Source organism: Patella vulgata, chromosome 3, assembly GCF_932274485.2.
Source record: "Patella vulgata chromosome 3, xgPatVulg1.2, whole genome shotgun sequence".
Lineage (NCBI taxonomy): Eukaryota > Metazoa > Mollusca > Gastropoda > Patellidae > Patella > Patella vulgata.
The window spans coordinates 83577166-83595075 of NC_065881.2; the positions used below are offsets into that span (position 1 = coordinate 83577166).

At 36.9% G+C, this 17910-nt stretch overlaps 2 protein-coding genes across 2 annotated transcripts in view; one reads left to right on the forward strand and one right to left on the reverse strand.

The window, feature by feature from the left end:
* Positions 1-885: 885 nt before the first annotated feature.
* LOC126816472 (acyl-coenzyme A thioesterase 8) lies at positions 886-7915 on the reverse strand. Its single transcript, XM_050543085.2, has 6 exons — positions 7531-7915; positions 6461-6600; positions 5642-5867; positions 4207-4370; positions 1437-1634; positions 886-1039 (listed from the first exon to the last, which is right to left on the reverse strand). Exons 1-6 carry the CDS (start codon positions 7602-7604, stop codon positions 933-935), a joined length of 909 nt encoding a protein of 302 aa, XP_050399042.1. The 5' UTR covers positions 7605-7915; the 3' UTR covers positions 886-932.
* A 1-nt stretch (position 7916) lies between these two features.
* LOC126816436 (importin-4) overlaps positions 7917-17910 on the forward strand; it is a 34916-nt gene continuing 24922 nt past the window's right edge. Inside the window, exons 1-7 of the mRNA XM_050542991.2 lie at positions 7917-8031; positions 9812-9898; positions 10690-10775; positions 12680-12721; positions 13753-13885; positions 14699-14835; positions 16963-17005. Of these exons, the coding sequence (XP_050398948.1) occupies positions 7966-8031; positions 9812-9898; positions 10690-10775; positions 12680-12721; positions 13753-13885; positions 14699-14835; positions 16963-17005 (594 nt within the window). The 5' untranslated portion in view covers positions 7917-7965. The remainder of the gene's footprint in view (positions 8032-9811; positions 9899-10689; positions 10776-12679; positions 12722-13752; positions 13886-14698; positions 14836-16962; positions 17006-17910) is intronic.

The following is a 17910-nucleotide window of genomic DNA, read 5'->3' on the forward strand; positions in this document are numbered from 1 at the left end:
GAATTCCAAGTGCCAAGGGATCTTTTACGTGCATGCCATTGTGTACACAGGACTTTGTTTTTTGTTCCATCCGAATAACTAGACAGTTAATCTAGGATGCGATCTCTGTTATTCCATTGTCACTCCTGATGGAACGAACGTTTTGCCAGTTTTCTGTTGGGGGAATTGGTGAAGTCCCTGTGGTGGAAACAAAGGGAAGGGGGTGCCCATAGGAGTGGGGCTGCCCTGGCTGGTACTCGATGTCTGATCTGCGGGTGCCAAGATGGTCACTGCAGAGCAGGTGGTGACAGATTATATATCTTGAAGATCTCCTATGGTGTACTCTATCAAAGAATGGAGGACATTGGGAGTCTGATGGGCTTCCGTGTTCACTAAACATGTTCCTTTGCACTTATGTTTGCGCAGATCTTCTTTTCAGCTGTAGTTTTTTTCCGCTGTCTTGACATACTTTCACCTGTAGAAAATGTCTTTCCCTAATATGCCCAAGAAAGTGGAATTTCTTAGACAGGGTTTTACCACAATGGCAACAGACAGCCATAGTTATAGAAGGGTAACTATGACGACATGCGTCAGATTGTGAGGTGACATAGATATAAAGTGCATGTGTAAGACCACTTGACGAAGTAACACCCCTTAGTTAGGTGAGGTATTCAGGTCTGGAGGTATATTCTGTCTCTGGTTTAGTTGATTTACAGTTGGCTTTCAAACATCTGTGTCCTTTATTCCAAGTTTTCACGTTTTCCAGGTCTTTCACTGAAATTTCATTTTTTTTTTTCTAACTTGGGATATTCTTGTGATGTTTGTAGAGGTTGTGTCTTCTTTTGAAAGTTTTGACAGACATTATACCTGCTTACAATCTCCATTTTTAAAAAAACATTAAACACATTGATTTGTCAAAGAATAAATTCCCTAGAAATATAAAAATAATTTGATCATAATTTGGCTTTTAGAGTTCTGATCATTCCTTCTTGAGCCACTGATATAACTAATTTACCATCTTGAGACCAGAATCTCCCCACACTAAATCCGCGACCATTAGCTGAAAATAAAAATTATTGTTTAGAATTAAAGTTGCATTATTCAGGAGCTAAATCTGCCTAATGCAGATCTTTTGTTTGGCCTCAAATGTTTTATAGATCATAAATTAGACATTTATTTACATGCCAAGCCCATAATTAAATCTCTAGATCTTTGGGTGGTTTTGAATTTTAACAGATTTAAATACCATTGGCAGTTAATGATCAAACAATGTATTTATTGTGTTTTACAGTTCAAACAATGAAACAATGTATTTATTGTGTTTTACTATTCAAACAATGTATTTATTTATTGTGTTTTAATGTTCAAACAATGTATTTATTGTGTTCAAACAATGTATTTATTGTATTTTACTGTTCAAACAACAATAATGTTTTATAGAAATTCAATATTCGCACCTGTATGTGGGCTTTCCATTTTATATAACAACCAATCGTCTATTCTGAAGGGATGATGGAACCACATTGAGTGATCTAATGACGACGTGAGGAACTGAAAAGTCCCAGGAATATGTGGTTTGGGATATGAAGAAACAATCGATATATGCATGTCTGAGTAATATGCAGCTACACATTTATTTAAATGGGCGTCGTCACCTAAAATAAAAGAGAAACAAGTGTAATAATATTATGGCTTTGACTAATTATTCCTCACTGTTATTTTACTAGCTATGGTATGAGTTTATTTTAAAATGCAAATTAGAGAGAGAGAGAGAAATGGGGTTTAACGTCCACTCGACACAAACTAGGTCATTTCGGGACTAACATATGGTTTAATTTTATTTCAATAATTCGCTTGTGCATAGGGGTCTTTAGCAGTGGGAGGAAACCGGAGGACCCGGAGAAAACCCACGAGGTTGGACATGCGCCCCTACTCCTTGTCACGTACAACCGGGGATTCGAAACCACGCCAGTCGACTCAATGACAGACTTTATGATACAGCGCGCGCACGCTAACCATTCAGCCATCCAACCCCCCAAAATTCAAATTACAATGTTTATGAAATATTGTGACAATAACAGGTCATTGGGGTCTAAGGCCAAGGAGAAATTTTATTGTCTATTTCACTCATGTGAGGAATATTCCATTGTCCATTTCACTCATGTGAGGAATATTCCATTGTCAATTTAAAGATAGTACTTATGTCATTACGCTTATTAACCAATCATCATAATTAATTAAGTAATATTTGACCAATTAAATAATAGATAGCCAAAGTCAATGCATATAAAAACACTTGAGATGTTCACGATTTTAGATAATCATGTAGATTTGAGAGGGAAAAGATCATGTTGTAGGGAGAGACTGTTGAGGTTCAAGTGGCAACATTTGGGTTGAGAGATAGAGAGAATGACTTTATTTTTTATCTATGTTTGTAACCTATGTATCCAGCTTGATATAAAACTGTAGAAACTGTACTTCTGTTCCTGTCATCTTGTTTGTTAATCATACAATATTTTTGGGACTGATAAAAAGATATACACAACGCGAGATGTTAAAGAAACATTTAAAAATACGTCCTAACCAGTTAAGGAATTACAAATATAACCAGAGACAATACCAGATGATTACAAGGATAATAAAATATGAGAGAGTATGCGTCACACATTGGATGTGGGGAGCTTTTGGGCAATTGTGGTTACCACATCAAACCAGAGGTTCATATAATCACATCATATGACATATTTGATTTGGTTGCCGAACTGCATGGTGCTATACGAGAAATAGAAATGAATGTGAACTAAAGTGGATCAACATCAATGCCTATTAAAATAACATGAGCTGATCTTCACTTGAGGAATTTTGAGAGATTCAGAAAATACTTTTCTGTACCAATCGGGCTAACTAAGATGTATGTGAGAGAGACAGAGAGAGAGAGAGAGAGAGAGAGAGAGAGAGATCCATTCAACACAAACCAGGTCATTTCGGAACTAACATGGTTCAATTTTATTTCAATAATTTGCTTGCACGTAGGGGTCTTTAGCAGTGGGAGGAAACTGGAGGACCCACCAGAGAAAACCCACTAACAACCAAGGAATCGAAACCACGCCAGTTGACTCAATGACAGACCTTATGATACAACACGCACACACTAACCATTCAGCTATCCAGCCCCCACCCACCAACTGTTCCGTTTCAGGCTATCCTTCCTACACAAATGACAAGGGGAAACCACGCTGCTAAATCGCAAAATAACTTTAGCTAGTAGAGAGATCCCACAAAAATCTGAAAACTGATCAAAGGTACCTAGGTTTCTTCCTCTCAAGATGATAAAGACACTCAATAGATAACATTATCGTCTTAATCAATCCACAATTTATTTCAAAGAGGTCAAAGGCAATAAGTCTGGACGTTAAAGTGGAAAAACAACAGATGTTTCAGTTTGTGAATGTGCAGTGCACGCCCTAGACATTCGCCAATAAAGTGATGAAACTGGCAAAAATTTTGGTGAATGAATTTTAGAGTGTGTTATTTCGTGAATCTGCTATTATAATATATCTTCTTTCAATTGACTCGATGGAGTGTCTATTTTTAGTACATTAATTACTCTATCCCAATCCTACATGTCCAAATCAGTCCATGTTACGCATTAAAATTATCAAACACAGTTACGTCCTTTTTGTGTGGCACTGCGTTGTTTACATTCGCTTCACTACAATTTTTCTTTACTCACACAGCAAATAAATAAAACGCACAATAATGACAACTAATACTAGTAAACCCAAAATAAGAAGGACAGATTCCCTTTTCCTTGCTACGACTACTGTTAGTCTAAAATCTACTTCCGAGAGTGAGAGTGTCATCTCTGACTAGGACTGTGTCGATATATATTATCGATACACCGATATGTATATCGATACGTTCCAGCGATATTTATCGATACGTAATATCGTTGAAAAAATTCTCCAGTTTAAGAAAGATCATGAAACCCACGTTTTGATTCCCTGGTTGTACGTGACAAGAAGTAGGGTCGCCTGTCCAACCTTGGGGGCTTTCTTTGGGTCTTTCGGTTTCCTCCCACTGCTAAAAACCCCTACGCGCAAGCGAATTATTGAAAAAAAATTGAACCAAGAGTTAGCCCCAAAATGATCTAGTCTGTGTCGAGCGGACGTTAAACAATATGAGGTATAAAATCAGAGACCACGGTTATCTTATTGATTAGGTTACCTAAAGGTTGTTTTGATCGAATCCATACACAATCCCAGGGTTCTAAACCTGTCTCGTGTCGGTATCTCTGGGGATAACAAGGTCTTACTTCATACGTATCTCTGTCTACCATCATCCTATAACTTCTTAATATACCACGGAAATTTTCATCAGATGGATCTGTACTGTAAAAATACATAACAAAATATAATCAAAAATGCTACCATAAAAATCCATATTCATAACACCCTGCAATATACCACAAACTGCCATATATAACACACTGTCTTATGTAACTCATTACCATATATAATGCACTACCATATATAACACACTGTCATATATAACACACTACCATATATAACACACTACCATATATAATGCTGTGACATTTATAACACACTAACATATATAACACACTACCTTATATAATACCCTGACATTTATAACACACTACCATATATAATACCCTGCCATATATAACACACTGTCATATATAACACACTACCATATATAATACCCTGCCATATATAACACACTACCATAATATAACACAATGTCATATATAACGCACTACCATATATAACACACTGCCATATATAATACCCTGTCGTATATAACACACTACCATATATAACACACTGCCATATATAATACCCTGCCGTATATAACACACTACCATAATATAACACAATGTCATATATAACGCACAACCATATATAACACACTGCCATATATAATACCCTGTCATATATAACACACTACCATATATAACACACTACCATATATAATACCCTGCCATATATAACACACTACCATAATATAACACAATGTCATATATAACGCACTACCATATATAACACACTGCCATATATAATACCCTGTCGTATATAACACACTACCATATATAACACACTACCATATATAATACCCTGCCATATATAACACACTACCATAATATAACACAATGTCATATATAATGCACTACCATATATAACACACTGCCATATATAATACCCTGTCGTATATAACACAATGTCATATATAACACAATGACATTTATAAAACAGAGGTAATAGAGAGAGAGAGAGAAATGGGGTTTACCGTCCACTCGACACAAACTAGGTCATTTCGGGACTAACATATGGTTTTTAAAAATTTTATTTCAATAATTCGCTTGCGCGTAGGGGTCTTTAGCAGTGGGAGGAAACCGGACGACACAGAGAAAACCCACGAGGTTGGACAGGCAACCCTACTCCTTGTCACGTACAACCGGGGATTCGAAACCACGCCAGTCGACACAATGACATACTTTATGATACAGCGCGCGCACGCTAACCATTCAGCCATCCAACCCCCCCACAGAGGTAATATAGGTATAGCTTGTTCTTCAGTCCTTTTCTGCGAATAAATTACTGTTTACCAGTATTATGCGAAAAAAAAAAATTGTCCTTACTCATCAATCCAATTTTGTAATAACTGAGATGTGTCTTTTAATTCTTCTGGTTTTGGTACGTCTGGCATTTTAAACTGATGCTCAAATGAATCAGATTCTGGTTTTTTGAATGAGCATTGCATGGTGAATAAAGTTAGACCATTTTGAATAGCTTTTACACTCCGACTACAATATGTTGAACCTTCTCGAGTTGCTTCAACTTGATATAATATCGGCTGATCTAATCCTGAAATTGTACGATTAAGCTATCATTAATTCGTTAAATTTTATGTGTATATAAAGCATTATCGGACTTGGTCATGTCGAGATATTGATGCAGTGTTGTCTTATGTCTGTCGGGGGGGTTGGATGGCCGAATGTTTAGCACGCACGCGCTGTATCATACGGTCTGTCATTGAATCAATTGGCGGGGTTTCGATTCCCCTGTTGTACGTGACAAGGAGTAGGGTCGCCTGTCCGAACTCGTGGGTTTTCTCCGGGTCCTCTGGTTTCCTCCCACTGCTAAAGACCCCTACGCGCAAGCGCGAATGATTGAAATGGAATTGAACCATGTGTTCATCCTGAAATGGCCTAGTTTGTGTTGAGTGGATGTTAAACCCCATCTCTCTCTCTCTTTCTCTATCTCTTATGCCTGTCTGTCACTCAGAATTATGTTTCAAAGCACTGACAAAACAAGTCACTTATCTCTGCATAGCCTCCGTGGAACATGCAGATAAAAAAAAAATCCAAGATATTTAATTGATTGCCTATATTACTTTACATCCTTTAGGTGGTGGTGAGCGGGGGGCATGATTGATTCTCTAAATATTGTAGGCCTACCTCCTTTAAGAAAGTAACAATGTAAACTATGAAGATTGTATCCAGGTTCAACTGTATCACAGGCAGCAATTAACCCCAGTCCGATCACCTGACCCCCAAAGATGTTCCTTCCTCCTGGGTTAACTTGCTGATATGTACTTCTGAAAAATCAAATCATATGACATGTTTTACTTTAGCAAGCAAAGCCTGTGGAGAATTGAGAATGATTTGGGCAATATATAAACCACAGCATTATGTCCGACAGTAGTGGGTCAAATACCAGTAAGTTAATTAGGACCACGCCTATCTCCACACCCGGATAACCAGTCTAGTACAGTATGTACATGTATGGTGACTGGGATATGTTATAGCTAACATGTATTATAACCAGTCTAGTCTGTATGGTGACTGGGATATGTTATGTACATGTATGGTGACTGGGATATGTTATAGCTAACATGTATTATAACCAGTCTAGTCTGTATGGTGACTGGGATATGTTATAGCTAACATGTATTATAACCAGTCTAGTCTGTATGGTGACTGGGATATGTTATGTACATGTATGGTGACTGGGATATGTTATAGCTAACATGTATTATAACCACTCTAGTCTGTATGTTGACTGGGATATGCTATAGTTAACATGTAATATAACCAGTTATAACCAGTCTAATCTGTATGGTGACTGGGATAATGACCAGAATATGCTCCCTTTTCAAAGTTGATATAAGGTTCCCGTGACATTTTCAGACAAAGGGTCCTAATCCAATACTTAATCCAGCCCTGTACCTATAGAATTTTTTATTCATTAGGCCTATAATCCTATAATTTACATGCTGCCCGAAAAGGGTGGGCTAATAAAATATCTAGGCCTATCTATCTTATCTATCGATCATATTTTGTTAATTCTGTCACCTAAGGTAGAATAAATTGAGCTCTTATAATTTTCTTTGTTTACAATTTATTTAACATGTGCTGTTTAAATGATGAAATTAGACTTTGGACTTATAAAAGTCGCATGTCATTTAGGCTATTTTAATTATTATATTCATATTGAATGTCATAACTTGACAGGCAGGAATATTCACCTATAAAGATACTTTTCAATTTTTTCGAGGTTTAAATGTTGGTTCAGCAAGACATTATCACTTTCTGGATCCATGGCATTAGAAATGGACCGTTGTTAACAGTTTTTGTCACCCCTTCTCTTTCCTTTGTGGTTGTGCTGCAGATTGAATTTACTGTTGTTTCATGAGAAGAGAGGTAACTCTTGTGTAAAAATAAATGTTAACGTCAATATTTTGATAAAATTATAAAACGTTTATTCCTTTCTAATTAACAGTGTACAGCAATATTATTGCGTAAATAGAAAAAATAAAACAATCCATTGAATAGTAAATCATTTGCGTCACGTGTAATTGGAAAATAGTGAAATTATTGTAATTTTAACGGTAAAAAGCCATCACGGTACAATCAGAACTCTTCAATGATTAGTGAAAGGAGGTTCAAAAGTGAAATAAAGAATGGCGGGGTCAGTGGAAACAATATTGTCCAAACTTTTGGAGCCGAATAACACTGTTATTCAAGAGGTAGATATTATAAAAATGACAAAATTCAATCTATCTGCCTTTCTAGAATGACGATCTTTTAGAATATGTAACTGTTGCATCGAGGTATTGGCTAAGACCGCCGTGACATTAGGCGGATCGATTACATATCGGTCGTCGCAGACAACACGTGGTGCAGTGTAGACTTGCCAATTTGATTGACTACTCACTGACTTGTACGAGCCATCAATATTATTCATCTTGCAAAAATCATCGGCATTGAGGAAAATTGTAATTTCTTACGTAAGCATGTATTACTAAACATGATGTCAAAAACTGATTCATGAAATAATAATAAATTCAAACATTCCAAACATTCCAATTAATTGAACAATACCAATACGTCACACTACTACTAGTACTAGGGACCAGGTATCATTCAGATTTGACAAAAAAAGGAAAGAAACTGAGCTTACTATCTAGAATCTAATACTCGTATCCAGTGAATAGATTGCCATCCAGAAAGTGTTAAATGCTGTCGTCAAGATTCATCAAAAAACGTCTAGTTTGTGCTACCGTGTAGTTTAAGAAACACTGTTTAGTTTTGACATTAGTTGTCTAGTTTATGAAACTAAATGGTCATAAACCAGATGACCAATATCAAAACTAAACTAAATGGTCATAAACTAGACAACCAATGTCAAAACTAAACAGTGTTTCTTAAACTACACGGTAGCACAAACTGGACGTTTTTTGATGAATCTTGATGACGGCATTTAATACTTTCTGGATGGCAATCTATTAACTGGATACATGTATTAGATTCTTTCCTTTTTTCATCAAATCTGAATGATACCTAGTGTCAGTTAGATAATATAATGTCATTACAATTGCAGGCCCCCCTTAATGAAAATAATATTGGATGAGGGCAGCTAGCCAAATGGGGTTTTAGGCAAAAAATTTTAAATAAAGAAAGAAATATTTGGCAAGTTAACGCCGGCCGTCCTCAGAGATCCAGACTGTCTCTCAATTGGGCTGAAAGTGCATTGCTGGCAACTTCAAACAGAACATCACACCAAACAAACAAACACAGGGATCAAAATGTTCACCTGTCTAGCTAGTGGCTACCTGTCACGGCGTCACCAACGGTTAACAGGTGGTTTTTTTTTTGGGGGGGGGGGTACGTCTAGCTAGCAGGTAGTAACCATAGTAACTAAAACGGCTACAGACAGAATATAATTTGTTTACTATAGGCACAGGCCTAGGGATATTGACAGACAGTCTAGTCATTGATAGTCCTCTTGTCAGTCTGATAGGATGAGAGCAATTGGATGGCCGAATGGCTAGCATGTGCGTGCTGTATCATAAGATCTGTCATTGAGTCAACTGGCATGGTTTTGATTCCCCGGTTATACATGACAAGGAGTAGGGTTGCCTGTCCAATCTTGTGGGTTTTCTCCGGGTGATCCGGTTTCCTCCCACTACTAAAGACCCCTACGTGCAAGCAAATTATTGAAATAAAATTGAACCATATGTTAATTGAGAAATGACCTAGTTTGTGTCTAGTGGATGTTAAATCTCTCTCTCTCTCTCTCTCTCTCTCTCTTAGAGAGAGGTCCTGTGTACAGGTTGTGCACGTAAAAGAACTTAGATTGGAATTCAACAACGAGGAGGTTAAAATAAAACTGTCTTTGCAAAATTTCCTTTTCAGCACATGCCCGTCTTCATTAGCCCAGTTTGGAGCAGAACAGTAGTTTATGTATGTTAAACCCCATTTCATTTTGTGACCCAATATTTTACCTTTTGTTTTATATATTTACAGGCTACCAAACAGCTGAAAGAAATATTTAAAGATCCAAGTATTCTGCCAGCATTATGTCAAGTCTTGGGAACCTCTACGGTACCTCAGGTTGGTTAAACTAATCTATTACATGTACATCAACACACCCACCCCACCCTCACCCCCAGACTACCAAGCCTGGATATACAGCACGTCACATTGGTGTAGAGGGTTGAGCTTTGATACATGGGGGGGAAGGGAGGGTGGATGGCCGGATGTTTAGCACATGCGCGCTGTATCATAAGGTCTGTCATTGAGTCGACTGGCATGGTTTCGATTCCCTGATTGTACGTGACAAGGAGTAGGGTCACCTGTCTAACCTCGTGCTAAAGACCCCTATGCACGAGCGAATTATTGGAATAAAATTGAACCGTATGTTAGTCCTGAAATGATCTAGTTTGTGTCGAGTGGACGTTAAACCCCATTTCTCTCTCTCTCTCTCTCTGATACCTGTATGTAATGGATACCTTGATTGCATCAACATTTGCAGACTGCTTGCCTTAGGTGTCTCATATGCTGTGTTTTTAAATTTGATTACATATATGTAGGAAATAAACTGTTCAGGTGTTCCTGAAGAACAAAATTCAAATTAGTATGGTAACAATTTCAGTTTTTAGTCAAAGTAATTATAATATATAATACCACATAGTAAAGTTTGTTATTATAACCCATATTGGTAATATTACTACCACAACAGGACACAATGAAGTCGATTTGTTTAAATAGGCCCACAGTAATATTGCCACAATAGTTGACAGGACACAATAAAGTCAAGTTGTTTAAATAGGCCTACTGGTAATATTACCACAATAGTTGACATGGAATATAATATAATGAAGTAAATTAAATTCGTATTTCAGATTCGACAATATTCTGCTGTCCTCATCAGAAGAAAAATACAGAAAAAAAACCATTGGAATTCTTTATCAGATGATATGAAAAATAGGTATGAATGTAACCGCGGTGGAAATAAACATATATAGGGGTGATGATTTTCCGTGATCGCGGAAAAAACGCGGAAATCGCGGAATTGTCCACTCAAAACGGAATTTGAAATCTCACACGGAAAAAGACGGAAAAGACGATATTTGCTGATACTAAACACAAACTCAAAATAATTTTGCAGTTATCCAAGTATTTCATCTTTTTATTCATAAAAATCGGAAATATTGAATGATATCGCGTGGTTTTGTTACTGTCTATTTTAGTATTTCGCTACTTTCATTTCATCATTTAGGAATCATAATTTTAATCGAAACGAAAACCCGTCTTTCATGTATCCCATTATAAAATTACTCTGTAGTTTAACTTGAATTAAACATTGTAATGTATATATATGTCTTTAAAAAAACTTCTGTCACTTCATAAAAGTAAAAATCGTTTCATTTACTTCTTATTTTACTGCCGGGCTCGTGACTCCGCATTAACCACGTGACATCAGAAATATACCGTAGCCTTGTGAATCCAGCCCTTATTCTCGAAGAAACGGTAGTAACTACGAAGATGTCTGGATATATCGCGACTACACCTAACAGCTGAGAAAAATGGCTTCGTCTGCTAAAAAGATGAAACGAGCTCACAAGATGTAATTTTCTGTTATTTAATTCGGGAAACGGGTTTAAAGAATAACTAGTCATTGAACATTACAAGTCATTCACAATTCAACATTTGTTATCATTGGTTTAAAATGATCCGTTTTGTAATAAAAGGCATTTTAAGATGTTTTATTCATTTATTCATAAAATAACATTTTATCTCGAAAAAACGGAATATGGTCAGCTCTGAAACGGAAAATAACGGAATTAAAAATACTTAAAACGGAATTTGCTATTTTCTGAAACGGAAAATCATCACCCCTACATATAACAGAAGTAGAAATACAGGAATTTTAATTTCAGCTGTTTAATGTTATTAAAAGGCCTTTGTTTGATTTGACAACATGTACATGTGGCGTATTTTTTTTATTGACAATCCAGACTAAGTTTATTTTATCTTTAAACTCTTAGATGGTCATGGTGTTCTGATCTACTTGAAATTTAATTTCAACTATTTAGTGTTAGTTTCTTCTGGGGGCATGGATGGCTTAATGGTTTGCACATAAGGCCTGTCATTGAGTCAACTGGCATGGTTTTGATTCCCCGGTTGTATGTGACAAGGAGTAGGGTCACCTGTCCAACCTCATGGGTATTCTCCGGGTCCTGCGGTTTCCTCCCACTGCTAAAGACTCCTATGCACAATTGAATCATGTGTTAGTCCCGAAATGACCTAGTTTGTGTCGAGTGGACTTAAACACTCTCTCTCTCTCTCTCTGTCTCTCTCTGCAAGTCATAAAGGTGTTGAGCAAACTGTGTTTTAGCCATTAGCATGATAAACATGCCCATTCGAGTAAGAGGGACATCTGGGTACAATGGATACCTGAACCCATCTAAGAACAAGAAGGGGTCATACACTTATTAACCTAATGAGGTTGTTTTGCTTTAGTTACCGTAATTTCAATGTTATGTATCGATGCAAAGCTTTTGGAAGAGATTTGTTTGATTTTTTTTTTGTGATTTGATGTTCAAGAAACAGGGTGTAAATGTAACATATACTAACTGATCATAAACAAGGGGGACCCTACTATTTTAATAAATGACACATTTCAGCTTCATGACATGAAAAATAGAAGAAAACCTGACAAGTGATGTTTTAATAACAGACTGACATTTATTTGGAGCCTGATTTTTGTAATGCTTGTTTGATCACATAAACTATGTCAGTCTTTGAATAGATACAAGAGATTTATTTTTATTTTTGTTAGTTGTTTTTTTTTTTTTACAATTCTCATATTTTGGGGTTTGAATATTTCAGTATTCGAGGAAATATTTTACAGCTACTAGTTCAAGAACCAGAGTAAGTAATCTAATTCTGATCAACATAAAATTTGAAAGGTATTGTTTAGATTAGTGGGGTGAAGAAGTCTGTCCCTTAATGATGGCTGTGATCAACTTGCACTGTAACCAGGGTATCATTTAATGCTGTGTATTTAGCCCCAATTTCTATAAATTGGATGGCAGAATGGTTGACGTGTTGAATCATAAGGTCTTTCATTGAGTCAACTGGTGTGATTTCTTTACCCAGTTGTATGTAGGGTCGTCTGTCCAACCTCGTTGGTTTTCTCTGGGTCCTCTGGTTTCCTCCTACGTGCAAGCAAATTATTAAAATAAAATTGAACCATATGTTAGTCCCAAAATGACCTAGTTGGACGTTAAACTCCAATTCTTTCTCCCTCTTTTTGACAATTCGTAAAAATCATCTAATTTAGAGCTAACTGTTTATTTTTATAATGACTGTCCAGTTTTCAGGCGTTTAATTTCAAGATCACTGTTCAAATATAAACAACCCAATTGGTTATATATGTGTGATCATTAATTGGTTCCATTCCATTCTGTATTAACAAAAATATGATGGATTGGACATTTGTCAACATTCTGCATTAGATACTGTCCGAAAAATGAAAAGATAATCTGCGAATTAAAATAATGACATCTATGTAAATGACAATCTGATTAAAACACAGATCTATATTTCATTTTGTTTTTTTTATACTTTTCGATGGCCTACACTTCATGAAGATCTGACAGGTTGTACTAGAAGGTCGTGTCGGGGGTCGTACGAGCAGTTTTTTATCCTATGACGTCAGACATTTGTTTAATCAATCAACATCGATGTTTCTAGTGGTTTACCCACAGTTCTGTGCATCACACGCCAAGAACTCGCCGTAACAGAATGTCGGTAATATAACAACTCTTCCAGATCCTAGTGTAGTAAAGACAAGTAAAACGAAATTTTGAACTATAAAAAAAACGAAACGAAATAGGATCTGTGTTTTAACCAGATTGTGTAAATGAAAAATTTCTAATAAATGTTGTTTATTATTTTAGTAAGAATGTTAGAACTGCTATAGGTACGATAGTTGGCACAGTAGCTAAACATGATCTACCTGAAAATCAATGGCCAGCTTTATTTGAATTTATCACAACTCAAGTTAAAAGTCCTGAAGTTAAACAAGTAGAGGTACGTTGGTTTGTGTACTTTAGTTTTCGGCCTTGGTTCCCCCTTGTCAGTGATGCAGGACGGAGGGCCTGACCAGGACAGCTGTCTAGTCATTCGGATGAGATAAAAAAACCAAGTCCCATGTACACATTGATGTGCACGTAAAAGATCCCTTGACAGTTCGAAGTCGATATAAGAGTAGGCCGTAGTGCCGCTGTCTGGGGAAAATTTCTCTTATAGCACACTGTATGGCGTATGTCCGTCTTCATTAGCCAAGTTCAGAGCAAAACAGTAGGACGTTAAACCCCATTTCATTTTGTGTACTTCACTAGTCTTTCATATCAGGGAGCCACAGTGGCTCCGTGCGTAAGACGTTGGTTCACTAACCTTAAGTTCCTATGTTCGATCCACGTGTTTGCCGAGAAAGTTCATCAGGATTTTCCGGCATGGTTCCCCCTTGTCAGTAGTGCATGACAAAGGGCCTGGCAAGAGACAACATATAGTTGTTCTGATGGGAAGAAAAACCAAGGTCCTGCGTACACATTGGTGTGCATGTAAAAGATCCCTTGTCAGTTGGGATTTGTTAATGAAGAAAAGTAAGACATTAAAAAAAACCTCCCATTTCATTTTAAATGTAAAGCGTGAGATAGTCATTTCTAGTCCACTGTTGTCCCTTATAACCAAACAAGCCTGTAGTTATTAAATGTAAATGTGATGTGCGATATTTGTAGTCATTTATATCCAGACAAGCCTGTATTTATTAAATGCATGTGTGATATTTGTAGTCATTTATATCAAGACAAGCCTGTATTTAAATGTATTATAATATTTCAGCTAGGAATGTTTGTATTGTACACAGTATCATCCGATGCTGGGGAGCAGTTAAAACCTCATCTTATACCAGTCATGCAAATATTAGTAGAAACGGTTAAAAATAACCAGAGTAAAGCTATTCCTTATTATTCTATTAGGTGGGTATATATATATATATAAATATATAATTTATCAATTTTCAATGAAAAGAATGGATGTGAGCTTTAGATCATGTGTCACGTCATTAAAATGAGGGTTAAAAGCATTTTCTCCCAGTCTGAGCCCTAGACCCGAGTTCAACTTTCAGTCACTATTTATGAGTAATATCTTTGATTCAGAAACACAAAACTTTGCACATTGTTTCTTAGTGATGTATTTGATACTTTAAAACAACCAAAGTTTAATAAACAGGGGGATCACGTGGCTAAGTGGGTAAGACGCTAGCTCGCTAGCCTGGAGGTCGGGTGTTCGATCCCTGCATTGGCCGAGAAAGTTCATCCAGATTTTCCGGCGTGGTTCTCCCTTGTCAGTGATGCAGGACGGAGGCGCTGACAATGAAAGCTGTCTAGTCGTTCGGATGTGACGAAAAACCGAGGTCCTGTGTACACATTGGCGTGCACGTAAAAGATCCCTTGGCAGTTGGAATTCGATATAAGAGTAGGCTGTAGTGCCGCTGTCCGGGCAAAATTTCCCTCATAGCATACTGTATGGCGTATGCCCGTCTTCATTAGCCCAGGTTAGGAGCAGAACAGTAGGACGTTAAACCCCATTTCATTTCATTTAATAAACAGTTTTGAGTAAATTCTGGGGGGTTGGGATGGCCTAGTGGTCTAGAGTGCCGCGCTTCGACCTCTGGCTGGCCGGTCACCTCTGGCTTGCGGCTGTGGTTTCGAGCCCTGGTGTGAGCGTATGTGGCATGGAGATAGGGGCGCCTTCTCAACCTCGTGGGTTTCCTCCGGGCACTCCGGTTTCCTCCCACTGCTAAAGACCTCTACGCGCAAGCGAATTATTGAAATAAAATTAAAACCATATGTTAGTCCCGAAATGACCTAGTTGTGTCGAGTGGACGTTAAACCGCATTTCTCTCTCTCTCTTGAGTAAATTCTAAACTTAAGTCTGAGAATGCTTTGTGAACCCGGGGCCTGGTCTTAATTCTCAATTAGCATGTGCACACTATATCATAAGATCTGTTATTGATTCAAGTGACATGGTTTTGACTTACAGCTTGTACATGACAAGGCGTAGGGTTTCCGGTCTAACCTCTAGTGCTGGGTATTTCCACTGCAGTCATGATTCGATGTGTATTGCGATTCAAGTACTACAAGGCGATTGGTGTCACGATTTATAACCAAGTTGATATTTACCAAGAAAACAACAGGATAAAAAAAATGATTGATATTTTTAGTCTCGTCGATGTCGTACAAATAAAACTTTTATATCAAGATATTGATGTGGATTAAAATATGGACTAGGTTACTTCCTGAAGCAACAAAAAAAAAATGTAAAAAAGAATCGTGAAAAATTGATTCAGCGTCGTGCGATTCAATACGCGAATCGTGAGAATGTGAATCACGATAAATCGATTCAATGATATATCGTTTTATCGTGTCAGCACTACCAACCTCATAGGTTTGCTTCCACTACTAAAGACCCCTACGCCCATCCAAATTATTGAAATATAATTGAATTATGTGATGGTCCCAAAATAACCTAGTTTGTGTCGAGTACATGTTAAACCCCATTTTTCTCTCCCTCTCTTTTTATCACAGTCAGATCTGGATTTGATATTGCATGTTGTATTGTGGTTCAGGTTTATCTCACGTTGACCTGAACGTTAACTTGTCCCGATCTTTAAAATCCAGGGTGGGGTGGATGGCCGAATGGTTAACACATGCGCGCTGTATCATACGGTCTGTCATTGAGACAACTGGCGGGGTTTTGATTCCCCGGTATACGTGACAAGGAGTAGGCTCTTCTGTCCAACCTCGTGGGTTTTCTCTGGGTCCTCCGCGCAAGCGATAAATTGAAATAAAATTGAAATATATGTTAGTCCTAAAATGACCTAGGTTGTGTTGAGTGGACCTTAATCCCCAACTCTCTCTCTCTCTCTCTCTTTCTCTCTCTTTTTAAAAATCCATTAGTCCTGGCGAAAATATTTGAATTTGATTAACTTTCAAATTACAATCCTGTGTTTGTGCATGACAAAATCCTTCATGATTAAATTTCTACTGATCATATTATTCCATTTATCAGTCCGTATATGAAAGAATAATTTAATTTTTTAGAACAATGAGTGAATTGGTATATTTAGTTGGAATGGATGAATACGTAAGTTTATGTTATTTTATTTTCTATGTAAATAAAATCAATTATTACTGGGAGCCATGGTGGCTAAGTGAGTAAGAGGCTGGTTCGATCCCTGCATTGGCCGCGAAAGTTTATCAGGATTTTCCGTCGTGGTTTCCCCTTGTCAGTGATGCAGCCACCCATTATTATTAATGATCACTAGTGTTGGTTTTGAGTAATAATTATGTTTAATGGACGAGAGCAAGACATTAAGTAATATATTGTAACAACAAGAGGGCCGTAGGCCTGAGTGTTTTTACAATATATTATGCAATATATTAAACGACAGTGAAATACGTCACGAGAGTCCAATATTTCACTAGTATAAATAATGTACGATTGGCAAGTTCACAGTACGATTATTTGAAATAATGGTACGCCACCATCAAAGGGTGATGTCCCATCTGTATTTTAAAATAAAAGGATTAAAGTTGGTTTGAGTCAAAAGAATTAATTCAATTATAATTTGTCGTCTGCTGTATTTCTAGCTTCAAATTGTAAAGGTAAATAAATAGTTGTCATTGGTTACATTTCTTGTTGTCTTTTAATTTGACAGTTTTAATTAAAAGATAATTATATTTGTTAATTTATTAGAATTATTCAAGTGTTTTTGAAATAGGTTTTTGTTCAAGTAATTTGTCTTTTAATATGTGAACTGTGGATATTTTGACAGGGTGTCGTCGGGTTTATTCAGTTTCGAAAAAATATTTTGATTGGTTCGTTTCGTTCAGGGATTTCTCTTCTTACCAATTCTCAGAACTATTCATCGGACTGTATATCTGACAGACATTTTGTCAAAACATCCACAGATAGTGAGGGATATGAAAGCTGGGGAATTCGATGTTGTTTTAATTTGTACTAATATCTATCATCTATTGAAAGGATAG